The 26,650-nt window shown below is 48.2% G+C and overlaps 1 protein-coding gene across 1 annotated transcript in view; it reads right to left on the reverse strand.

The window, feature by feature from the left end:
• Positions 1 to 332: 332 nt before the first annotated feature.
• Positions 333 to 26,650, reverse strand: part of ESPN (espin) — a 100,603-nt gene continuing 74,285 nt past the window's right edge. The window contains exons 10-14 of the mRNA XM_048519181.1: positions 20,093 to 20,238; positions 18,508 to 18,780; positions 5,195 to 5,274; positions 3,786 to 3,797; positions 333 to 1,246 (exon numbers count right to left, since the gene is read on the reverse strand). Coding sequence (XP_048375138.1) covers positions 1,099 to 1,246; positions 3,786 to 3,797; positions 5,195 to 5,274; positions 18,508 to 18,780; positions 20,093 to 20,238 — 659 coding nt within the window. The 3' untranslated portion in view covers positions 333 to 1,098. The remainder of the gene's footprint in view (positions 1,247 to 3,785; positions 3,798 to 5,194; positions 5,275 to 18,507; positions 18,781 to 20,092; positions 20,239 to 26,650) is intronic.

Here is a 26,650-nt window from a genome sequence, read left to right on the forward strand (position 1 = left end):
TGCGAGCGGAACTTCCTGGAGGCTAGAGCAGGCTGGCCCCTGCTCGAGCGGGTGGGGCGGAGGAGGAGGGAACCAACCTTTTTTTTCTAAACTAAAACCTCAGCATTCAGGTTAAATTGTCAGGTTGGCACTTTGCAATAAATAAGTGGAGTTTGAGTTGCAATTTGGGCACTCGGTCTCAAAAAGGTTCGCCATCACTGGCTTATACACTGTAAGCATTTTTTCCCCAAAGACTTAAACATTTAAAACGTTTTAAAAAAATAAAACAGAAACAAACGTCCGCAGAATCGGGGCGCCCTGGGAAAAGGCGAGCTAAGACAGCGGCAAAGATCAAACATGGAGAAATTATTTTATTGCATAGAGATGGACATTTGGACATTAAGCAGTTGAGACGGAGCCAGCCATGGGATTTTGAAATCAGTACGGCTGCAGTGGGGCTAGCTTTCTCTTACCATTCAGCCTCAGGGTGAAGACGGGCATGACGTTCCTTAATAGTGGATGACCTCACTCACAACCCAAACCCGGTTTCGTAGCCTGCTTTTGTCGGGTACCCATGTACACGCTCTGCTTTGAGTCATCCCCCTTGCAGTGATGGGCATACAGTCCTAACCCCCTCCACCCAATATTTTAAAGCATCCTGTATATGGCATGAACGTATTTAAAACATAATGCAAAACTGCTCTAGAGAGTGGGTGACGTCACAGACAGTAGCCATTCAGTGCCTACGCTACTGGACACTTCCAGAACTGCTTCGTTTCCCAGCTTTTCCAGAACAGAAAAATCCCTCATACGCAAACTTTCAAGGCGGTAAAGGTGACCTGCCAAATCTCCGCTGCCGCACTGAGAATGTAACGGCTGTCTTTAGCGCTGGTGGACGGGGGGAGATCGTAGTTATGTGCACGGATTTAACAAATAGGAATAATAGAAATGAGCGGTCGAGGACTGGTGGTGAAGGGGGTGTTCTAGGGGGCGAGTTCTTGCTGAAAGGACAGACGGGCCCAGAAACAAGGAAGGGGACAGAAGCAGCTGAGATCTAAAGGAAGGAGGGGCTCAATGCACAGGTGGAGACCAGCAGGCGGGAGGGCCAACACCCCAGCGCTAGTACTTTGATATGTCTCCTTTTTTGAGGATGATCTGCCGTTGCCAAGGGGCCAGCTTGGCCTCATCGTACCCAAGAGTCCTTAGCTTTTCCGACTGTTCTTTCTCCTTCTCTTCCTCTTCCCGTTTCAGCTTTTCTTCCTCTTTCCTGTTCAAAAAAAAGGAGGAGACGGGGACACCAGTTAGCAACCCACACGAAGCAAGGAAAGCAGAGAGAGGGTGTTGGGGATTGTGAAGAATTAAGCAGGGACGGGCCAGTAACAGATGCAGCGAGCAGACGCTGCCGGATTGCCATTCCAAAGCACGCGATCCCCTCCTGAATCGCACTGCTTCTTATTATAGGCAATGACTCAAGGAGCTGAAACGTTCTGTCGACGTAACTCCTGGGCCAATTACCATGGGGACTGATTGACGGCAGTTAAGAAGTGGTACATCTTTCAAGTTGACTGCTGCTGAAATTCCGATCTTCCCCTATCAGGTACACTGCTCCTGCTCAGAAAGAATGGCCCAAAAGAACCTGCTAGGTATCCAATTCCAATTCCAAAGCCTTTATTGGCATTATAAATTACAGAGTTAGTAAAAAGGGGCAGCTAGGTATCCTAAGTTCGGTTTCCTTCTCACAAGCAGTACTCAGTGACTCAGTATGCTTTACTGGGTCATCTGAAGGTCAAATTAGAAGCAGAAAGAATGCTCCCCTGCCTGGCCTGCTGCCCTCCCCAAGCCTCTGAACAAACTAGTATCTGGCATTTGAGCAACTATCCGAAAGGGATGCTTCTTTAAATCCGAAAGGGATGCTTCTTTACTATCCGAAAGGGATGCTTCTTTAAATGAAAAGATATGCAGTGACATCATTTAACGCTGGCTTAAGTCAACTGCAGCATAAGCTTTCGCAGCCTTGAGCCCACAAGAGCTTAAACTAAATAAGTGGGTTCATCGAAGGTGACCCAAGATCCTTCTTTCAACTTTTGCAGATTTCAGAAGCTGAGAAGGATTAGCCTTGGTTAGGACTTGGGTGGGAGACCGCCAAGGAAGTCCAGGGTTGCTTCACAAAGGAAGGCAATGGCAAACCACCTCTGTTCGTCATTTGCCTCGAAAACCCAATTGGGTTGCCAAAATTTGTGGCGACTTGGCGGCACTTTCTACCACCAATTGCCTAGTACAGTGTTTCCCAACCTTTTCAACGTCGTGGTACCCTTGACCTTGCTCTTCATCTCAAGGTACCCTTGAGGTTCATTTGATTTTTTTTTTTTGCATTTTTAAGGGTTTTTTTCCTTTTTTGGCCTGTAGGTGGGGGGAGTGGCAAGCAGGGGGAGGGGAGGGGAAGGAAAGCAGCATTGACAGCCGCGTTGTTTGTTTGCCTACATTCGGCATGGATTTGGGGGTATTTAAAGGGAAAGTTCCCTTTAAATCTACCCCCCTTCATCCACACCGCATTTAGGCAAATAAAACAATGCTGTTTTAAATGTTGTTTAAAGGAAGCCCATGAGGTTTCCAAACCCCCCTCTCCCCGCACCTTCAAAATCCATTTGATTCCGATGGAGGGGGGGAGGCGGTAGCATTGTCAGGGGACCCCTGGGACGTGCTCATGGTACCCCAGGGTACCACAGAACCCTGGTTGAGAATCACTGGTCTAGTACAAGAGTCCCCAGCCTTGCTGGACCTGTGGATGCTTTGGAACGTCGGAAGCCTATAGTGAAGGCCATCACAAAATGGCAGCCATCCAGGGCTGGGGTCAACCGCAAAAGACGGGGGAGCCAAGCCCGGTGTCTAGCGAAGGTTGCCATTTCTGAATAGGATGCTCCTTGGGGACTCTTCTGAGCCTCTTCTACTCCAACAAAGTGGAGGAAAGCCAGGGATGACTTTTTGCTTTGGGCAGGAGATGCTTTGGAGAACAAGGAAACGGGTACCCAGAGACACATCAGCAGACACCACCTGGGGGAATCCGTGATCTTTCGGGAGAAAGACATCCAGGTAACCCCATCTGCCTTGCCTCTCTTTTTAGAGCCAGTGCGGTATAGTGGTTAAGAGCAGGTAGATTCTAATCTGGAGAACAGGGTTTGATTCCTCACTCCACCTGAGTGGCAGAGGCTTATCTAGTGCACCAGATGTGTTTCTGCAATCCTACATTCCAGTTGGGTGACCTTGGGCTGGTCACAGTTCTCTCCAAACTCTCCCAGACCGACTTACCTCACAAGGTGTCTTTTGCAGGGAGAGGAAGGGAAAGAAGTTTGTAATAGTCTTGAGTCTCCTTACAGGAGAGAAAGGCAGGGAATAAATCCAAACTCCTCTTCTTCTTCGTTACTGCCCACTGACATTGAATGAGCTACTCAAAACACATGGAGCAGAATCTACATATTTGTACCTGTAGGATTTTTCTTGCTACATGCACAGAGAAACGGAGCTCAGAGGGAAAGCATGTGCTTTGCACGGGAAATCCCTTTGCTTCAATCCTAAAAAGCAGAACATGGGAAAGATCCCTGCCCGAGACCCTTGGCAACAATTTGCTGTCAGAGTAGACCATGTTGGTCTTGGTGGAGCAAGAATCAGACCACATACAAAGCAGCTTCATCTGTGCACATCAAAAGGACTCCACCAGAACCCGAAATGGTGCTTTTGGACAGTCTCTCCCCGACCAATTCCGACCAACATTGCAATTTATTAGAACGGTCACGAAAGCCCAGACTCACCGTTTGTGCTCTCTGTGGGGAAAAAAGGGGGTGGGGGAAGAGCCAGATAGTTTCAGATTATAATAAGTCACATTGCCCAAAAGTATAGAAAAAAGGGTTTCAGTAAAACACACAGAAATTAAAATTGAACATCAGTAAATTTACACAAGGAAAATCAAGTAAAAGATAACTAAAACCCAGCTGTTAAAAGTGGTCTGAAGTTACTCCTAGGCAGTCTGTGCTAGGGGATTTTTAGGCTGATTACTCACAAGATGTCTGGTGCACGATGGGGGTGAATATCCGTCATGGCAAGATTTCCTGTACAGACTTATTTTCTGGAGCCCTGCTTTCACTTTCTATTCTCTCTGCAGCAAGCGAGACTACTTCTAGCTTTGCTGCCAGTGAGTACAGTTTTGCCCCAGACAACTTCCCTCTGCCTATGGCCAGCCTTCCCAATCTCTTGGACTCCCTCGGAATTTCCCCCTCACCCCCCTTGCTCACACACTTCCATGTTCCTGGTTCTTTCCTGCTTCCCTAAATACTCTCCACCCCACCTCCTTCACTCTACTTTCACCCTCCGTGATGATTGGGAGGGCTTTTAAAAACTTTCTTTCCAACAAGCCTCTATTTTAGAACAAGCCTCTCTCTTCTCTTCTATTGCAGCAGTGGCAGCAATAGAAAGAGAGAGAGACAGAGAGTGTGTGTCTGGAGGGGAAGGGAGAAGGGGGAGAATATCAGCTCTAGTCTTGGGACTACTGAGTGTGATGAGATCTGTGCCTTTAAGTCTGTCGATGGGCAGAGCTGAGAACTGGGAGAAACAGAGGCCCAGCAGAGTTCAGCAGACAAGCTGCACTGCATGCTGTGGCATGCCTCCTTGCATGTAAACAAAGAAATGTGAAGAGACCCTACTGAAAGCCCACTGCGCATTGAAGAGCCCTGAGGTAAGTGTTCCATGAATAATGGGCCTTAGAGATGGAAACACTGCCTGAATAAAGCAGGTTGACCTGGAAATCATATTGAACAAGAGAAGCAATTTCATCAAGAAGAAGAAGAAGTTTGGACTTATACCCCACCTTTCTCTCCTGTAAGGAGACTCAAGGCGACTTACAAGCTCCTTTCCCTTCCTCTCCCCACAACAGACACCTTGTGAGGTAGATGGGGCTGAGAGAGTTCCGAAGAACTGTGACTGGCCCAAGGTTGCAAGCCACCTTGAGTCTGCTTACAGGACAGAAAAGTGGGGTATAAATCCAAATGGAAAATGCTGCATCAGATTTCAGCCCCTGCCAATATGAACTGCAGTCTTTGCCATCCAGTTCGCACCTGTGCTCAGGTCGCATGTGCACCTGGGGGAACTATTGCCTCACCTCTACACTAGAATTTTTGTTTTCAACCAAACAGCACAACCGTCGGCACCCCCTTTCCGTCCTCACCTTTCCTCTTCCATCTTCTTGCGAAAAATATCTCTCCGCCAGGCTGGCATGGTCGCCAAGCGAGCTTCCTCTTCTCTCTCCTGCAACACAACAAAGGGAAGTTGAGGCTTTTCTTCCACTAAAGCCCGACCAAGCAGAGAATTGGGAAAAGAGGTGTACGAGGAACAGCAGGGAGCTCCCATCCGGATGGCAAGTTTTGTGAGAAGAGTTAGCAGTTCATGAAAGGAAAGAGGGAGAAACGGATGTTCAGTTATGGACAGAGCGTGGAAAAGAGGAGGCCGAACCTGGGCAGTGTGAGCATCAGGGTTCTGTCTATGAAACTCTGTGGTTCCAGTCCAGGTGACTGTTTGGTCGCACCTGTTTTCTGATGCCTCTTAACCTTTTTGCAGGATAATACAGATGAGCCGGGAATTCTGGGTGGTCAGGTGATATCCGCATGGGCTCAGGGACTGGGGAAATTGACTACAACCTGAAAGTCAAACTGTCTACACCCAGGAGAGAAAATCTGTATACAATTTTCACTGATCAGCTGCTGGGGAGGTTTGCTCCTTGGGGACCTCTCCTGGTACCCTGAAATAGGTTCGAACATATCCTGCTCTCCAGGAATGATTCCATTTGGTTTTTATTGATCTGCCGACTAAAATCCTCAAAGCAATATAATCACTTTTCCTTGGGGCAAAGCAGATAAAGGTAAAGGTCATTACTGACCCATGGGGTGATGTCCCATTACAGTGTTTACTCGGTAGATTTTGTTTATGCCTTCCCCAGTCATCCACACTTTACCCCCAGCAAGTTGGGTACTCATTTTACCATCCTCAGAAGGATGGGAGGTTGAGACAACATTGAGCTGGCTACCTGAAACTGACTTCGGTCAGGATCGAACTCGTGTTGTGAGCAGGACTTGGACTGCAGTACTGCAGCTTACCTCTCTGTGCCAAGGGGTAAGACAGAGCATAGGATAAACTATGCACTTTGAAATCATCTCAAGCCAGAGAAAGAAACTCTATAGGTCAGGGGCAGCTCACAAGCACTCTTCTAGAGATGTTACTTAAGTTGGGAATTCTCAGGCCCCTTCCGCACATGCAGAATAATGCACATTCAATCCACTTTCACAATTGTTTGCAAGTGGATTTTGTATTTCGCACAGTCAAATCCAGCTGCAAAGTGCACTGAAAGTGGATTGAAAGTGCATTATTCTGCATGTGCGGAAGGGGCCTCAGTTCTGCATTAGAATAAACAGCTGACTTCTTGGAATACGCCAAGCTATGCTGTGGGTTTGGAAGGCTCCAGAAACACAGTGTGCAGTCTTGCACATGTCCAAGTGACCTGAGCATGGGTGCACAGTGCACCAATGCAGGATCTGCGGCTGTCACCACCATTCTCCAAACTCTGGTTTGTGGCTCGACCCAGAGCCCCTCAGAATCTGAAATGAACTGGAAAATCAAGGAATGTCTAAGTAGATCGCTGAAATGTGTCCACTTCTTTCAGCTTAGATCTACACAAGGTCCACTTTTACACCCCAAAGGCTAATTCACTTGTCCCAAGACAATGACGATTTTCAAATCTTTATAATGTAATGCACCTACAAAAATGCTTCTCTAATCAGTCACCAACATAAATCATTCAAACTTTCAAGTAACTACAACGTTTACAGTACAGAGAAATCTTAACGATTTACACTTTTGTCAGTTATCACCAACCATATTTTGGCTTGGGCAGTCTTTTTTATTATTATTATAATTTCAGCAATAAAACATAACAACATGCACATTGGTCAGCCATCAAACCATTAATCATATTTTAGCTTAGGTATATTTTGGCTTAGGCTAACCCAACTCAGGTAAGTTTGGTCTCGGAAATCCTTCGATTAGGCCCAATACTTGTAGCTCAATTTATAATGCTCTCAAAGAGGTTTGTACTAACAGTTTGTAACTTTTGCTCTTCCGAGACTACAGCTGACTGCTTTCTCTCATGTCTTCTGTACTGTCTTCAAGAGAATTGGCCTTTTGGGTGTAAAAGTGGATTGACTGTACCTATAAAGTGCACCCACCCAGTGGTGGGATCCAAAATTTTTAGTAACAGGTTCCCATGGTGGTGGGATTCAAACTGTGGCGTAGCGCCAATGGGGATGGGCGGGACACGATGGGGGCGTGGCCAGGCTTTCCTGGGCGGGGCATTCCTGGGCGGGGCATTCCTGGGCGGGGCTGTGGCAAGGATGCAGCCGCTGCACCAGTCCTTGGGCGGGAAACAAATGCACGCAGGCACAGGCTGCCACGCACGCCGGTGCACCTCCTGCTAGACTGCTTCAAGTTCTGCGCGCTACTGCTGAGAGGAGGGGCGTAACTAAGGCAAAAATCACTTGGCAAAATCACCAATTAGTAACCCCCTCTCGGCACACACAAATAATTAGTAACCTGCTCTCGGGAACCTGTGAGAACCTGCTGGATCCCACCTCTGCACCCACCCCATAATAGTATTTTGAATATGGTAGACCTAGACAATACCTACTTATCTCTGTACTCTTTTTGGCATGTTCTTCTTGCCCAAACATTGGGCTCAAAGCTTTTTAGAAAAGCTCTGGAGTTGAAGGAGATCCTAGAATTAAGGTTCCTATCAATCAAAATAGCACCTATAGTGGGCACTTCAGAGAGGCCCTTTTCAAGGGGGAACCCTACATTTATGGAACAACTTCCCCAGAGAGATGCATCTGGCCCCCGCTCTTTCAATCTTTAAGTTTTACTTAGGACTGCATTTGATTAAGTTTATTAGCAGTCCTGAATTGTGATGGACAATCTCGGATTTTAAGTTTGAATGTATTTTATATGTTTTATCAATGCTGTAAGCTGCCTTTCGCTTGGTAAGGCAGAAAGGTAGCTAATGAATATTTTAGATAAATTTAAATATAAACAAAAATAAATGTAAATGCCTTTAAATTCTGTGCGTCGTTGCCTGTGGATTGGATATAGATTTCTAGTTGTTATGCATCATGATTGTATGGACGTTCCAATATTCAAGGTTCTGCAAGGATAACCAAGAGATGATCCAGAATTTGGACCAGACTTGCAGCATTTTGCCCGCACCCTGTTTCAGCTGCTGTCTTGACAGAGATAAACAGGAAGCACTTGGGTTTTTTTCTCTGCCTGCTGCAAAGAAGTTACAGCCAGGTTAGAATCATAGAGTTGGAAGAGACCCCAAGGGCCACCTAGTCCAACCCCTTGCAATGCAGGAACACATAATCAAAGCACTCCTAACAGATAGCCATCCAGCCTCTGTTTAAAAACCTCCAAAGAAGGAGACTCCACCACACTCTGAGGTAGTGCATTCCACTGTCCAACAGCCCTTACTGTCAAGAAGTTTTTCCTGATATTTAGGTGGAATCTCCTTTCCTTCACCTTGAACCCATTACTCCTGGTCCTAGTCTCTGGAGCAGCAGAAAACAAGCTTGCTCCCTCACCAACATGACTTCCCTTCAGATATCTAAACATGGCTATCATGCCACCTCTTAACCTGCTCTTCATCAAACGAAACATCCCCAGCTCCCAAAGTCTCTCCTCGTAGGACAAGGATTCCAGATCTTTTACCATTTTGGTTGCCCTCCTCTGGACCCGTTCCAGCTTGTCAATGTCCTTCTTGAATTGCGGTGCCCAGAACTGCACGCAATGCAATCCCCAAGGCCAGCGTACTAGACAGCCCCCCTTGTGGCCTGTACACACAGATATATCCTCAGCTGACCCATCTCCTTGTCAAAGGAAGCGCGTGGGTTGGAGCGCCAGCCAAGAGCCTGGCAAACCCACCAGGGCAAGAAGCTTAGATGAAAAGACGAGTGAGCACGAGGTAAGCGGAGCTCAACTTTGGCGGAGTGTTGGGCTTTAAATTCTCAAGAGTATTAGCCCTGAGAGGATAATGAAAAGGCGGAATCTGAGGTCATGGGAGACTACCAGAGCAGGGGGGTGCTTCAGGCTAGAAGTGCTCTGGGATATGGATTTGGTCAGTCCCTGGTGGGATTTGAGTCACACAGGGGCAGTTTCCTGTTATATGCAGCTGGTTCAGAGAACGGCAGAAGATCAGCAAGAGGAAGTGTCAGAAGACTGCGATAGATGGGTTTCCTGTATCCACTGTGAAAATTACTGGGACAATCTGAAACTATCTAATCTATCTCACAGGATAAAATTAGGAATCATAGTCCCATGGTACAGTTAGGAATCATAGTCCCATGGTACAGCTTTATGTCCCAAGAGACCCTGATCCGATCCTCAGTATAAAGGATCTCAGAAGGCAGGTACTGGGAAACACCAGTCGTAGGCAAGCTGCTGGTGGTGGTCAGATCAGAAAATATTCAGCAAGATGGGCCAGAGGTGTGGCTCTGTCTCAAGCAGCGTGGTGTAGTGGTTAAGAACCAGTGGATTCTAATCTGGAGAAACGGGTTTGATTCCACATTCCTCCACCTGAGTGGCAGAGGCTTATCTGGTGAACCAGATGTGTTTCCGCACTCCTACGTTCCTGCTGGGTGGCCTTGGGCTAGTCACAGTTCTTCAGAACTCTCTCAGCCCCACCTGCCTCACAAGGTGTCTGTTGTGGGGAGAGGAAGGGAAAGGAGCTTGTAATCCACTTTGAGTCTCCTTACAGGAGAGAAAGGTGGAATATAAATCCAAACTCTTCTTCTTCTTTCTATAGCTGCTTGAGAAATATCTGACCCACCCAGTCCACTCTCTGCTACTTGTTTGGAAAGGAAAGAGACAGGCAAGCCACATCATTGGGACTGTAAGGAAAGAAAACACAGCAAATGGCATTGCCCAGCAAGGTCCCTTATATAAAGCCGTGGTGCGACCGCACTTGGAGTACTGTGTTCAGTTCTGGTCACCACATCTCAAAAAGGATATCGAAGAGATAGAAAAAGTGCAGAGAAGGGCAACAAGGATGATTGAGGGACTGGAGCACCTTCCTTATGAGGAGAGGCTGCAGCGTTTGGGACTCTTTAGTTTGGAGAGGAGACGTCTGAGGGGGGATATGATTGAAGTCTATAAAATGATGCATGGGGTAGAAAATGTTGACAGAGAGAAATTTTTCTCTCTTTCTCGCAATACTAGAACCAGGGGACATCCATTGAAAATGCTGGGGGGAAGAATTAGGACTAATAAAAGGAAACACTTCTTCACACAACGTGTGATTGGTGTTTGGAATATGCTGCCACAGGAGGTGGTGATGGCCACTAACCTGGATAGCTGTAAAAAGGGCTTGGACAGATTTATGGAGGAGAAGTCGATCTATGGCTACCAATCTTGATCCTCCTTGATCTCAGATTGCAAATGCCTTAGCAGACCAGGTGCTCAGGAGCAGCAGCAGCAGCAGCAGAAGGCCATTGCTTTCACATCCTGCACGTGAGCTCCCAAAGGCACCTGGTGGGCCACTGTGAGTAGCAGAATGCTGGACTAGATGGACTCTGGTCTGATCCAGCAGGCTAGTTCTTATGTTCTTATGTTCTCTCTGCATCAGGAAGAAAAGAAGGGCCAGCACCAGAAGACAGAGGTGTGGGAAAAGGGGAAGGCAACACCTCTCCTAACTCACACAGTTCGTGACAAATCAGGGAAAACTGAAATCTGTTTCACTTCCGCTGTTCACTTCCACCATCTTCATATATCTATGTCCAACTCTTGCAGGCATCACATTTGCAAGTCGGCAGAATTGCTTGAGCACCAAAAGGATGCTAGGAGTGGTACGGATTGGACAGTTATGTGGGTCTTAACCAGGAGGCTCACAAGCGCTGGACGTGGCAGGGATGAGCTCTGGAGGAGGAGGGTGAGAGAAGCTGAGCTCTGGAGGAGGAGGGTGGGAGCCAAAGCATGGATGAGACGAAGTTTGCGGCTTCCAGAAAAGAAAGGGAATGACTTATGGACAGATCTCTGGAAAGAAAACATGAGATCATAGAGTTGGAAGAGATCATAGAGTTGGAAGGGCCATCAAGTCCAACCCCCTGCCATGCAGGAACACACAACCAAAGCACATGTACCTTTGTTTTTATATATGATAGCACATATTTTATGTGCGGAGTTGGAAAATGCCAGCTATACCTACAACGGAAGAATGGTGGGCAAAAGTATCAGAGTTGGCAGAGACGGCCAAGCTGATTTTGTTACTCAGAGAAAAGAATTCAATAAAGCTTTTGGACGATCAGAAACCTTTGATAGAATATTGGGATGAAATAGCAAAAAAAAAAAGATGATTAGTGGTTTTGAAGATTAAAATGAGAACCAATGAAGACAAGTGAGACAAGTCTTATTAGTAACTCCAAAGATCCAATTTTACCCAGGTGGTTAATGACCAAGTGGTGAAAAATTACTTTTAGAATTAATATTTGGTGCAGAAGGAACTTGGAGTCCTTATGGAATATGTACCGTGCACTTTGGTGAATTTCTCTTTGCGTATTTTTGTTAATGTTAAGACTTTTAAGTATTAATTTATAAATTAATAGGAAAAGGGAACAGAAAAGAAAGGAAAAGGGCTTTTAAAGCACTGTTGCAAAGAAAGCCACAAAACTTACTAGTCCACATTGTTCTTTATTAACCCACCTCCCCTTGCTAAGATTTGCAGTATCGTCTTAAGTAGAGATACATCCTTCTAAGACCATCAGCATCCATGGACATAGAAGGATATAACTGTGTGTGTATTAAGGTCTAAGAGCCTGGGAATCAATTCTGAACACCTCCTATGTGCCTATTTCTCCTTCCCAACCCCACAACATAATATTCAGCATTTCATATTCAGTGCAAGAAACATACTGATGGACCCAAACCTCCCTCCTGCTAATAAAAAACACAGCCAAATCCTTCCACGCATCACACATCTTTATTTTACCATGGAAACAAGAGCCCCATGTGGACACACCCAACCCCCCCAACCCCATCTCTGCTTTTACAATCAGTTTGACGGTCTCCAGCTTTCAGTGACTCAAGTGAATAAAGGCAAACAAGAGGACTTGAAATGTGCAAGGAAGAAATAAACCACATCACAAAACAGACCAGCTCAAACAAGATCCCTCTGGCCACTCACTCAACTGGAAAAAGATCTATTGTCTAGATTGTCCAAATTTTCTGCACTGATCATTTGGATATCACAGTACACTCTGAGACAACAAATTGCAGCTCACATCCTGCGGGAGAAGCAGCATGCAATGACACAAGTTATAAACTCTTATGGGGCCCCAGAAGATGCTGCCTGTTGTGCCTCTGCATGATTTACTGTCCAGGTCTTACCTCTTTCCAAGCAGCATCCACTGGGGTGGGTAATTTTGCCTCTGATGTGATGCAAACATTCTCAATGCAGAGTTAGCTACTTATGAAGAGAGCTGCCTGTTGCATCTCTGAATGAGTGACTGATCTGAACTAGCCTTCCAACTATAGGACATACCCAACTACACAGAGGAGAGTGGGCTAGTCCGAAGCTAGTTGGTTCTTAGCCAAAAGGCTCTAAAAACTCACCCTTCAAACATGAAGAAGAAGAAGAGTTTGGATTTATATCCCCTCTTTCTCTCCTGCAGGAGACTCAAAGGGGCTTACAATCTCCTTGCCCTTCCCCCCTCACAACAAACACCCTGTGAGGTAGGTGGGGCTGAGAGAGCTCCGAGAAGCTGCGACTAGCCCAAGGTCACCCAGCTGGAGTGTGTGGGAGTGTACGGGCTAATCTGAATTCCCCAGATAAGCCTCCACAGTTCAGGCGGGAGAGCTGGGAATCAAACCCAGTTCCTTCAGATTAGATACACGAGCTCTTAACCTCCAATGCCACTGCTGAGAGAGAAGTATGTGTCTATTTTAATTCAGAAAAAAGTGTGCCTTAGCTGTCAAATATTTAAGAAACGTGGTTGTATATACACATAGCAAACAAACCAAATATGTACACTACCCAGAAGGCAGAATAACACATTCAAAGCAGCCCCCGCAAGTCACATAAGACAAACTCTTGTTTCATATAAATTTAGGTTACCTGGGGAGCTGGCACTACGTACATTGGCTGTCTGTCTTCTTTTTCCCACCTCAAAATACAACTGGAAAGACCATCTACACTCAGAGAATGTTCTCCACACTGACTTGTTTGCTGAAAAACTTCATGGACCATAGAGGATGGAATGGGGAGGGCACACACTACCAGATTGCTTTCAGTCTATGCAGGGATCTGGCCAAATTAGCGGGGTTTCACCACTGTCCTGCATGAACCAAGGCAGCAATCCTTAGAACATGCCCAACATTACGCGGTGGCTGCATGTTGCGGAGGAAGATTGCTGGTGGCAGGGAAACCATCTTTGGGGAAAGTTGTCTTCTAGGATTGACCTCCCCCTTGAAGATCTGCTGGGTTCTCTACTACTCAAGAGTAAAGCTGGAGGGGAGGAGCTTCCACTGCAACCATTCTACCCGTTTCCTCCACTCCAGATGCTCTGAGCTATTTTTAAACAAAGTTTTGGTGAAAACACAGGTCGTAATTATAACTGATGATAATTTCTCTCCCTTTCTCTTTTACCGTCTGCAAAGGCTGTATCTCGTTGGTTCCTGTTTTTAGCTTTACCCCAGAGCAAACGTTTGTTGCTTGGGTTTTGATCCGTGTACACAGACAGTTGGGAGATAATTCTCTTCCCATCTGATGACGCCTCCCCAACAGATCTTAAAATCAGTTTCGAATATTCTGGGGAAACTGTTCTCAAGTGTTTTTATAAAAGTGTTGCTGGTAATTGGAGAGAGTTTCACAAGCTAGGTTCAACCTCTGACATCAGCTAAAACAGGTCAAGGGTAGGAGGTGTTGGGAACCCCCCCCCCCCCTAAGCCCTTCGATAGCCACTGATAATGGATAGACCAAAAGTCTGACTCAGTATAAGAAGGTCAGAAGATGCCTCCCTGATCAGGCCATTGATCCATCCAACCCAGCAGTGAGCAGTTGGGCGGCTCCGTGATGATGACCAACCTCCCTCAAATACCTGGTTATAGCTATTTTGCTACTGTGGATGGACTGCACCTTCCTCCATGCATTTATCCAACATCTGAGACCAAGGCAGTTGCTATGCATGACGGCAGCATATCCCACAAGCTAAGACTACACCAGTGGAAAGGAGGGGTTTTCTTTAGTGTGCCTCGAATCTACCGCCAGCCAGTTCCACTGGGTGACCCTGAGTTTTAGAAGCGTTGGACATGCAAACAAGTGCAATTGCTTCCCCACCAGGGCTTAGCTCTGGCCTGCACAGAAGCACAGCCATCGTCTATTCACCTCCTTCCAAGAATGTAAGCAAAAGCTCTTGCTGAGGACAGTTGTGATGTCCACCCTGGTCTCACAACCAGCAACCAAGAACGCCTCCCAGGAAGGTGGGAGGGTTTGGGATTGGCCAACCCCAAGTTGGGAGGCTGAAACCGGGCCTGAGCTCAGCCTGCGTGAGACGGCAGCCCTCTCCACCCACCCGGGGAGCATCTTCAAATGTCAAACATCTCTGCCTCCTTCTCCTTCCAAAAGGAGAAGCTACGGTCTATGTATCTGCAAATGTCTTCGTTGCTGAATTCCTCAAGCTCCGAAACCAGCTGGACGGAGCTCTTCCTGCTTTTGGGGGTGGGAGTTGGGGCCAGTTCGTCTGCAGAAGGGCTGGGGTCTGGGATGCTGCTGATCAAGGTCTGAGATGACTCCTGGTGGCAGAGGACAGGCGGCGGACTCGGCTCTGCCGGCACCTCCACTTCCACGGCGACTGTGCTGTCGGGTAGCAAGTTGTCCCCAAAGAACTCCTGCTTGAGGTCCTCGAAGCCGTCAAGCCAGTCCCTCCTTCCAGCCTCGATCTCCTGCATCACGACTTTGTGGAACTGGCGGATAAGTTCCCAGCTGTGGCTCCCCAGCCGATCGAACATCTCGTAGCAGAGCAGGTGGCGGAACTTGCGCTCTTCCCGAGTCATGCTCATTTCCAGAAGCTGGAAGTAGCCCAGCATGAAGAGGTCCAGGGTGAGGCTGTCATACTCCACCGGCGTGCCGCTAACGTGAGGCAGGAAATGTTCGGGCCAGTAGAGCATGTTGCTGCGGCTGAGGCGTCGGATCTGCCTGGTGGGCACTTGGCTGATGATGGTCCTCCAGTGCGCGATCAGCTTCCCTACCACTTGCCGTTGCTTCATGAAATACAATAGCCGGTCATCGTCGCTGGGTTTCTTCCCCATCTCTGTTGACAGGGTGTCGTCCGTTCCGTTGTATGTCTTGTCCTCGTCGGCCTCGTCGGTGCTCAGCGTTGCGGCCATCTTCCTCTTGGGGGTCGCTTGCTTGTCCGATTCGGTGAAGGTCCACTTTTTCCAGTGCTCCAGGAAAAGGTAGACGATCCTCTCCTTCCTCATGTCAATGTACTCCTGGACGCAGCTCAGCTCCGTCTGCACCGGGAGACTCCTGGTATTATGGTCTGGACTGAACAGAGCTTCCCCAAAGGAATCTCCGTCGACACTTTCAGAGTTCCCCTGTGTGGATAAGAGAGGCCCCATTTCTCCATAGAGCAAAGGGGCGTGTGAGAGCTGAATGGGCAGCTCCAAGCCAATTGCAGCGATATCCTCACCCAGCCCACCAAATCCCTCGAGGGCGCTAATGTAGTCTTCTTCCAAGATGGGTTCTCGGCTATACGCCAACGGGGTGGTTCCCACGGGAAGAGATCTCTTCCGTTTGTACACCCGGCTGGACATGACATCGGGCAACTGGGACTGGATGTGGAGCTCATAGTTGGCCTTGAGGTTCTTCACCGACACTCCTGACTGCAGGATCTCCTTTTCCACTTCCTCTCGGGTGCAGCTGAAGGACTGGGAGCGGGCAATGTTGGCTGGGCCGTCTTTCGAGGGAGGCGCGGCCTGCTGAGAAGCCCCCGCAGCATTCTCCGCCTGCTCCAGCCCTTCCGGTGTCACCATGTCAGCCAGGCTGGTGGCCTTGCCCCCGAGCGTGGCCAGCAGGACGGCCATGCTCTTCAACAGAGTCGAGATCTTGCTGCACCAAGCCGGGAGGTCGTCGGCTCGGCCCTGCATCCGCCTGGGATTGATGGTGAAGTGTTCGTTGGCCAAGGCGGCGGAGACGGGCAGCAGCTGTTGCAGCTCCGTCTCCAGCTGCTCCAGCTCCGTCTCCACTTTCTGGACTTTGTGCATCACTTGCAGGTTCTCGATTTGCTTCTCGATGCGGAGGATGTCCTCCTCGGTCATGAGTTCCCCAAAGGGGCCGAGGATGGCATTGTGGGCATGGGAGTATCGCCAGCCTTCCTGAGGGTAGTAGCTACCGGAGTGAAGCTAAGGCAGGGCAAAAAAAGAACAGAGGGAAAACGTCTCCCTCAGGATCGGCCTGTACACAGTCCTTTGTTTTGCACACGCTAGGCTTTACATGTTCCTTCGTGGTGTAATGGTAACGGCCCAGGGTGGTTGAGAGCATTCGACTTTGGGGGGTAGGGGGATAACGTAGGCCAGGGGGGAGAGGGGGGATAGGTGGTGCGGGAGTAGGGGAGAGAGACACACTTACAGTTTTTCAGCTCACGTGGCGGGCATGCGAAAGAACCGCACAAGGAACATAATGGTGTTATTGATTCAACGGTAGACCCCGCCGGGAGGTGTTCACACATTACACCACTGAGTGAACATGTAAAGCATTTAATCCTGCAGTATTGTGATGGGGGATAATGGATTTTATTTGGGGGGGGGATGTCCTTTTTTTGCTAGCCAAATGGACTCAATTTAATCGCAGGAAAGATCAGAACTTGGAAGGCCTTGCCCTGAAGAGTTGACCCTTGGCGCATACTGCAGGTTAAATGCATTTTAGAGACAGTCACACCAAGGCACAGAGCTCAAAATCATGCGGAGGTCATAGGAGATGCATGCGGTTTCCTTCTAGCAGCCCAACCTCCCGGCACACAGAAAAATCTCACAAGATAAAAAACAAAAGAAGAATTAAGTTAGAAGGCCACTGTAAGTAGTTTGCAAAACTCTCTCTTGCCACTCAGCTAGCGACTGAGGTCCTGCGGCAACACACGGAATGTTCATGAGTGTTCCGAGATGGTGAAAGGGCAGCTGTGGAAAACCAGTGTAGGAAACAAGGCAAATAGGAGCTTAATTTGGCTGGCAGAGATATGTGTCTTTATGTGTGAGGGGAATCAAGCAGAAACTAAGAACAGGAAGATTTTTTTTTCAAAAGAAGGTATGATGTGATAGAGTGACCGGTCCATCATCTCTCTAACCTAAGTCTCTCCTAGTAGGGCATGGAATCCAGACCTTTTACCATTTTGGTCGCCCTCCTCTGTACCCGTTCCAGCTTGTCAATATCCTTGTTGAATTGTGGTGCCCAGAACCGGACACAGTATTCCAGGTGAGGTCTGACCAATGCAGATGGTGTATTTTGTGGAAACTGCCCCGAGCCCCCAATGGGAGGGGTGGTATAAAAATTTAATAAAATAAAATGAATAAAAACAGGTTTCGATCACTGCTCTCTAGAACGATTCATCAGACAGGAAGGCAAGGAATTAATGGAGTCATACAGTGTTTGAGAAAAGATCCATCATGTTCATAAGCAAAACATCTGAGGGAGTTCTTCAAAATTATCTAGTCATAGCAGCAGCTCAACTCTTAATAGAACCTTTGCTTTATTAATTGTTTTTTTTTCCGGGTTACATTCTGGAAAAAAGAAGAATAACATCTCCTTGTTTTAATGGACTGTTCTTGAGAAATATTATTCGTTCCAAAAGCACACTGAAGCTCCTCTGCCTTTTCTCACGGGCAAGCTCCAAACAAAATTGATCTGGTTTCTTATGGAGTGGGGAAGAGAGGAGATATAAGAAGAGAGTATGAAAAGAAGTATTATTTGATTAAAGCTACTTAGGGGAGGATGGGGAGCACAGAGTTAGATCGATATGGTCTGCAGTCGACTGAGCAGGAAATAAACAAGACACACACCCCCCCTCGCCAATTTCAGGTGTACCCACTCAATGGTTTCGCCAGAACCGAAGAGCCAGTTGGGTTTGGTTCTCAGGGACCCCTTCCGCACATGCAGAATAACACACTTTCAATCCACTTTGCAGATCTGCAGAATAGCAAAATCCACTTTTAAACAATTGTGAAAGTGGATTGAAAGTGCATTATTCTGCATGTGCGGAAAGGGGTCTCCCTGGACTCTTCTGGCCAACCAGGTGAAGATACTAGAACACCCGGTAGTCACCGCCCAGCTGCAAGAGAGTCCGATTTCCACTAGGCCTGCAGAAAGCGATTTCTTCACAGCAAACTCACTGCAACTTCCACCACGGCATGCTGGCTTCCTCTCACCCCTCCACCCCCCCCCCCCACCATTTCGCATACCTTGCGCCTCTGCTCCTCTTCTTCCTGAATTTTCATCTGCAGCTTGCGGACCATGACCTGGCGCTTCCATTCTGGGATGGGCCGCCCCTGTTCGTCGTGGGTGGGGATGAGGGCTTCAATATCTGCCTGGCTGGGTGGAGCTGGTGAGGCCAGCAACAGCAGAGAGCCATTGAGCACTGGCTCGGGCGAACCACTGGGCCTGGGAGCTCCATCTGGAGTAGACGGGGGAGTTGGTGTCCTGGAGGGAGACGGGGAGGAGTTGGGCATCTCAACCTGGACGGAGAAGGAAACAGAATGAGAGAATTTGGAGAGCGGGGGGGGGGGGGTCTCTCTGATGCCTGTCTGAAAACTGTTTGGCTCTTGTCTGAGTTTCTTTTGCGCTACTGCAGTCATCCGCAACTGGATTTTCCTGCTTGCAGAAACCGATTGCAAATGATTTTGATATGTACTAGTAGTGCAACATCTCAAAACAGGGATACTGCACAGGAGGAACACAGTTGGAACACAAATGATTTCGATGTGGACTACTAGTGCAATATCCCAAACCAGGAGGGCGCAGCCTTGGATTATTTTTTTCTGCTAAGTCACCACTAGTTTTTATCATGTTCACCTGCTATTTTACGTCTCTATGGGTATGGAGATGGACAGAGTTGGGACTGGAATTCCATCAAAAACTTGATTTTGCTCCTCCTGTGGTCAAGATCAATTCCAGCCACATGGGGGCATGCATTCACAACACAGAAAGAACACGATTGGAATTCATCAGTGTAAAGTGGTTAACTAATTTATACTTTGTTGCTTCTTGCAGTTATTACACTAACACGATTATTTGAAACGGGGATGACTCCTCTGCATAGAAAAACCCAGCTGAAGAAGAAGAAGATTTTGGATTTATGCCCCACCTTTCTCTCCTGTAAGGAAACTCAAGGTGGCTGACAAGCTCCTTTCCTTTCCTCTCCCCACAACAGACACCTGGTGAGGTAGGTGGGGCTGAGAGAGTTCTGAAGAACTGTGACTAGCCCAAGGTCACCCAGCAGGAAGGTAGGAGTGTGGAAACACATCTGGTTCACCAGATAAGCCTCAGCCACTCAGGTGGAGGAGTGGGGAATCAAACCCAGTTCTCCAGATTAGAATCCACCTGCTCTTAACCACTACAGCACGCAGAAGAGGAGGAGTTTGGATTTCTACCTCGCCTTTCTCTCCTGCAAGGAGTCTCAAAGTGGCTTACAAACTCCTTGCCTTCCTCTCCCCACAATAAACGCCTCCACTTAAAAAGGATCTCAGAGCTAGCAGGTGATACCCAAGACTTTAGACCCTGAGCGCAGCTGCCCGTCAAAGTAGACAGCACTGACCTTTGATGGGCCAAGGGCCTAACTCAGTACAAAGCAGCTTCCTGAGCTCATCAGTGTTTCCCTTTTCCTGTCCAGCAGAACCGATCCTGTTCAGTGATGCTTTGGGCACCCGGTTCTCCCTTGCCATTAAAGCAACCCCACACTGTTAATCCCATTCCCACGTTGCCTCTTCCCTCCCCTTTACAAGCAGGCTGAAGAGTTGGCCAAGCAACCAGCTTAGCCTGTCAACCTACATTGGAGCCCGCCTGGCCGCAGCCCGAGAAGACCGTGGTGAACCCCTTGCTCTGGGGGGTCGGCTTGAGGCTCTTCCCAGCTTTGATTTCTGCCAGCAACTCAGCGTTGTCACCCGTCGGGGACATCATGTTGAAAGACTTGGTGCCTGCAAGAGAAAGGGGGCGGGGCAGAAGGAAACAACCAATGAATTCTCCAGATTAGCACCCGCCCTGTAGAACCCTTGATTTGTGGAGACCTCAAGGCTTTCAGGGAGTTGACCAAGTCCTTGTAAGTCTGAGGTGGGGAGTAAGCTGATCCGTCTTCCCTTTCCTTCCATTTCCCCCCTTACTTCCTAGCTGCTGGTCTGTGCATGTGTATGTGTGCACCCCGTAGGGTTTTCAAGGAAAGAGACATTGAGAGGTGGTTTGCCACTGAGGTGGTTTACCTGCCTACACATGGGATGTGAGAGTTCTGAGGCAGCTGTAATCAGCAACAGGTCACCCAGCCAACTTCTTGTGGAAAAGTGGGAAATCGAACCCAGTTCTCCAGATTACAAGTATGGGGGAGAGAGGGCTCACCACGTAAGTAGAAAAACAGGACCGGCAAATTAACCGAAATAGCCTAAGAATGCACAAGGAGGTAAAAAATGTTGCAGAGAGCCCAGAACAACAACCAAAGGGAAGAAATGGGACAGAGAAATTGATCTGCCCAACTCCAGACTATTCATAGAGTCCTGAAAAAAGAAACTAGTAACAGGACTGGAATTTCCCAATGGTTTATTGCCCAACTCCTTTCCCCCCTCAAACTGTAATAATAATCTCTATAGCTAATAATCTCATTCCCATTAGTCCCCCACCCCACCCCAAGTAGATCAACAAATTCCCAGAAAGGATTATCCACAGCTACAGTACAGATTTCAGCAAACTGGGGCAAAACCCATGTTTGCTGCAAAACATGAGAACATGAGAAACTGGAATTTGCTAGAACAACTTCCAAAACAGAAGAAGAAGAAGAAGAAGAAGAAGAAGAAGAAGAAGAAGAAGAAGAAGAAGAAGAAGAAGAAGAAGAAGAAGAAGAAGAAGAAGAAGAAGAAGAAGAAGAAGAAGAAGAAGAAGAAAGGGAGGAGGAAGAGGAGGACAAGTTTGGATTCATATCCCACCTTTCTCTCCTGTACGAAGACTCAAGGTGGCCTACAAGCTCCTTTCCTTCCTCTCTTCACAAAAGACACCTTGTGAGGTAGGTGGAGCTGAGAGAGTACTGAATAAATTGTGACTAGCCCAAGGTCACCCAGCAGGAGTGCAAAAACACATCTGGTTCACCAGTTAAGCCTCTGCCACTCAGGTGGAGGAGTGGAGAATCAAACCCGGTTCTCCAGATTAGAATCCACCTGCTCTTAACTGCTACATCATGCTGGAACAGCGGTATTACTGGGAGGGGAATACACACAACATAGAACATCATGCAAGAACAGGAATGGGTGAGTTGTGGGTGGGAAAGGCAAGTGAGAAAGTGGGAAGGGGTGGTAGAAAGACCAGATGGGTGGATGAATGTGGGGAGGAGCAAGAACGTGATAGGAGAGGAAGAGAGAAAGGAGCCAGTGGGGAGGGAGAAATGAGATCAGGATGCTGACAATTTAACATTTTTGCAGTGACAGATCTCTCTCGCTGACTATTTTGGAGTCCATTTTTACACCCCGCACTGCACAGGTTTCAACAACAATCACCAATGGAATTAGTAAGACATTAAGGCGCCACAGAACTCTTTGCCTGTGCTTCTGCAACAGATTCACGTGACTGTTCTCCTGGAAAAAGACAAAGAGCTAATCCACATGGGCAGAAGAATGACAAGGAACAGCCCTCCTGGGACTGTGCCATGTTCGAAAGGAAGTAGGGGGGAAATGCTTCACTGCAACCGGAAAACTAGGATGTCAGGGAGTTGCATAGCCTAGTTTTCAGTTCCTGACATCCCAGCTTTCTACGTGGGGAGATTTCTCTTTAAATAGGAGGAAGTATTCAAGCATGTGATCCCCCACCTTCAGTCCGAAGTGGTACAGACCAGCAAGAGCAGCACCACATGCTTTTCCTGATCACATGATCCTCTTGGTCACGTATTTCAGGTCTATATCTCTGGCCATTCCGATAACACATAACGGTGAATCAGTTTGCTTTCTTAAAAAAACACAAAACAAAACAAAAAAGTCATTGGTATGGATTAATTCAGAATTATTATTTTTTGCATTTATCGGGCACTAGTTTCCTACTATGACCACCAGAAAACTGGAATTTAGGAGGGGGCTGCATCTTTAGACATTAACCAAGCAATATTTTCATAGCTAAATGTTTTAGATTTTGTGGCTAATGTGAGTGCTTCAAAGTCAAGCAAGGGCCGTGGGCAAATGCGCTCTCTCAGGCCCGCGCATGCAGAATAATGCACTTTCAATCCACTTTCAATGCACTTTGCAGCTGGATTTGACTGTGAGGAATAGCAAAATCCACTTGCAAACAATTGTGAAAGTGGATTGAAAGTGCATTATTCTGCGTGTGCGGAAGGGGCCTCGGCCACAACACCTCCTTTCCCAAAATCTGCACTGTGGAGATAATCACACACAGGACTACATTCCAGAGCCCCAGTAAGGAGTCCTTAGGTCTAACTACGTGTGGGAGATCCATGACTATCTCCCTCAACGTTTTCATTTAGCATTACAATGCAGCTCCTGGGCAGAGGTAGCACGGTGAAGTGATTAGAGTGCCAGACTAAGAACGTGGAGATCCGGGTTCAAATCCGCACTCAGCCATGAAGTTCACAGGGAGACCTCGGGCCAATAACTGTCCCTTGGCTTAACCTACTTGACAGGGGTGTTATGAAGAAACAGTGTATGTGTGTATTGTCGAAGGCTTTCACGGCTAGTATCACTGGGGTGTTGTGGGGTTTCCGGGTTGTATGGCCGGGCTCCAGTAGCATTTTCTCCTGATGAAGGTGAAATGTCAGGAGAAAATGCTACTGGATCACAGCCATACAGCCCAGAAACCTCACAACACCCCAGTGTATGTTTAAAGGCCCCTTTCGCACCTACAGAATAATGCGCTTTCAATTCACTTTCAGTTGTTTGCAAGTGGATTTTGCTATTCCGCACAGTCAAATCCAGCTGCAAAGTGCATTGAAAGTGGATTGAAAGTGCATTATTCCGCATGTGCAGAAAGGGCCTTTGTGTTGAGGTGATGGTGGCAAAGAACCACGTACACTGCCCTAAGCTGTTTGGGAGAAGGGCAGGATAAAAAATGAGAAATGAATGCAAAGACGTGGTGGTGGTTTTATTAGTCCCAGAAGAGGGAAGCAAAAACATGGACATTTATTATTTTCCCTCATTTTTTAAATCGTATTATTATCCTATTTAACAGCAGCACAGGGCAAAGGGGGATGTCTCTCAATGGGATTGAGAAAAGGGTCAGCCTCCAGCACCAAGTCTTTGACCCAAACTCTCTCCCCCTCCCCACACTTTTCAATATTAAAAAACCCTGAAAAACTGGTCCTGGCTGTCTCACATAAGCAAGCAGTCTGGCCCTTTACTAGTGTATGAACAGAACCTTGTGCACCATGCAAGCACCAAAGTGATGCTAACTAATAAAAACAAGAACCGTGTCTAAAGATTCGTGATTTCCCTCTGCAGTAATTCTCTCCTACCTTATCAGGTACAGAAGGAGAGTTCCTGGGATTCCTTCTGAAGCCCATTTCTCTCTACCCTTGTGGGAGATTGACACTCTACCTGAATTTACCTGAGCACTTAAGTACTAGGAAAAACTCGGCATCACCCCTGAAAGACTGCGCAAGAGGACGGCTACGGCCTCAGGTCAGCCGGCTAATGGGGTTAGATCAATTAAGGAGCTCGGAGATTCAGAGCTGGTGCCAGTATTTTGGTATAGAGTGGGGTTAAAGGGCAGACTGCTTGCTTATGCGAGAGAGCCTACTGACTTTCCTAAGCCCCAGAGCAAGGGAGAGCACACCCTGTGATCGTCAACAAAGGGCCAAAAGTCTCTAGAATTTACCTATCCATAAATACCACTGCTTTTTGCAAGGTGCATTTCCACTCCCCCATGCACGTAAGAAACCTTAGGCTAGATTGTCCGAGGGACCCGCGACCACTTAGAGCTGGTTACCGAGGGAACCAAACACACTGCCTTGCAAAGGACTCAAAGAAGCTAGGAAAAAGGCAGTTTTATCCGTATCGGCCTCTGCATCCCGCACCGTAATTCCGTCTCGGAAGAAGGCCGAGGGCACGAAGCCACAAGCAAGGGCGACCTAATCACTACACCAGAAAGGAGGAAGGCATGATTGAAGGCGGGTCTCTTCTCCCCAACCTCCGTTGGATCCCAGCAGCGGGATCACTCGGGTCTAGATTCTCCCGAGGGATTCGAAACATGCCGGGAGCGATCATCCGGAGGGACAAAATCAAAAGCGGTTTCACTCACATGGAAAGAGAAGTGGGGGGAAAGTCGCATTCGGGGTGGAGGTTTAAGCCTGGCCTTCCTTGCGGACATTTGGACAGTTCCACCACCTCCGACCCATGTAAAATCTCAGGACAGTGCCTGCCGTCTCCTTTTTCTAAGGCAGAATGTCCGGCACTCAGTTGTAAGACAGGTTTCAGGTTAAGAAGGGATAAAGCAGGCCGAGGGAAGGTCAGGAGTGGGTTGCTCTATCCTCCCCCCACCCCCCTTCCAGGGGGACCTGGAATAGAGCTGATCCAATATAACGAAAATCCTGATTCAAGGAGGCATTCAGACCCGGGCACAAGACCAGCGCTCTGCCTTCTCTTCTGCCTGCCCCACACCAGAAATGTAAGCCGAAGTAGCTCTCTGGCTTCTGCAGACGCTCCCACTGCCCTAGTTCAAGGGGTCTCCTGACTGTCGTAGACCAGCCCTCAAGAACCAACAGGCAGTCCAGACGCAGCGATGCAGTGGGTGCCGTCGTTTAAGGAATACACAAGGCTAGGAACAGAGACAGTGGCCTGCAAACTGAAACACAACGTTGCTGCCACAAGATAGCTCAGCCGCCACCTCTCTGTTATAGCCAGCCTCCCATTCCCTAGTGCAACAACCTCTTGCAGCTGGGTTTTTAGTTTGGCTCCAGTAAGGACTTCGCATCTAAGTCGGCTCGCCCCATGGCTGCTAACCTGCTACTGTGTCTCCTCCGCTGTAATCTAGCACGCAGTCTCCTCCTGCGTTGCTCCTGGGGCTCTGGGGGGGTGGGGGTGACGGGGCTGGCAGGGTCCCTTCTGGCTCATTGTGAAGAGGCTGAAGAGTCTCCGAGCTAAGCTCTTGCTGGGGAATCTCAGAGCTTGGACCTGGCTGTGGATCCCACCCTGAATGCTCTGCCTGAGCCCCCGGACTTGGTCCTGCAGGAACTGCTGACTCTTCGGGCTGTGCGTTTACAGGCAGTGCCTGGGGATCTGGAACCTCATCTCCATTTGAGTCTTCCTCCCAGGGATCCCCATCTAGACCAGGCTGAGCCATAACACTGACCCCCCCCCCCCCCCCCAGGAAGCAGGACACTGAACGGCAAACAGTGCATCAAATTACAGCTAGCATATTTCCAGAGGGGAGATACTTGCCCTGCTTGGCCTCTTGCAGCGTCGTCGCATGGAAGGCGCAATCCCAGCGTTCCTGGGCTGTGGGGCAGCAGCCGGCCTCTTCCTGACAGCATCCGTCCTGAGCCATGCAGGTCGGAGTGGCCAATTCCCTAGCGAGCCATTATGTCACCAGGGGGTGGGAAGCTTTCTCCCGCTGCCTGCTGCGTCTCAAAGAAGCCTTTTCCCTCGGGGGGCCCAAGGACAAAGGGTTGTTGGCATGAATGGCCCACTTTAGGGAAAGGACATGCTGTTAAGCACCGGCTGGAGACCCCAAATCTGCCGAGATTCGGGGCTAATAAGTGCAACGCATTGAACGCCTGCCAAATTGGAAACACTAATAAGCCACCGGAGGACCGAAGCTTGATGGACGTTCACGTGTCCGGCTAATGCTGAGCATATGAGTTTGGACAAAAGGAATATTGTGTGAGTGGGGGGGTGGCAGGGGGGGGGAGAAACATGCAGGGATGTGGTGAGGGCAGGTGGTGGGAATCATCAGGCTTCCAGGATGAACGAAGCTCCGATCTAGAGCAAGCTTCTGCTAAGTTCTCTGATGGAAGTGAAGAGGCAGGCATGTTCAGTGGGCAGAGCTGATTAATCACGTTTGTTTCTCCATAAAGAAGGTTGTTGCTGTTGTTTTGATACAGAAACCAAGGAATGAATCAAAGTTGAATTTCTGGACCATGTCAGAAAAGGAAAAGAAAACTCAGTCCAGGCAGCAGCAGAAACAGTATTTCGCACAAGCAGAAGAAAAACAGACTCCTGCCTTATTTCTACGGATCTCAAAAGACACTAAATGTTTAGGGGCCTAAAATTCAGCACCGTGAGATGATCGGCTTTCGTTTACCACACGCAAACAAGTTTCTAGTCCTTAATAAAGCTCGGAGGGAGACATGAAATGCCTGAACAAACTTTGGAAGCCAACAACTGTAGCTAAGATTTGAGCAAAATTCCCAGC

Source organism: Sphaerodactylus townsendi, linkage group LG16, assembly GCF_021028975.2.
Source record: "Sphaerodactylus townsendi isolate TG3544 linkage group LG16, MPM_Stown_v2.3, whole genome shotgun sequence".
Taxonomy (NCBI): Eukaryota; Metazoa; Chordata; class Lepidosauria; order Squamata; family Sphaerodactylidae; genus Sphaerodactylus; species Sphaerodactylus townsendi.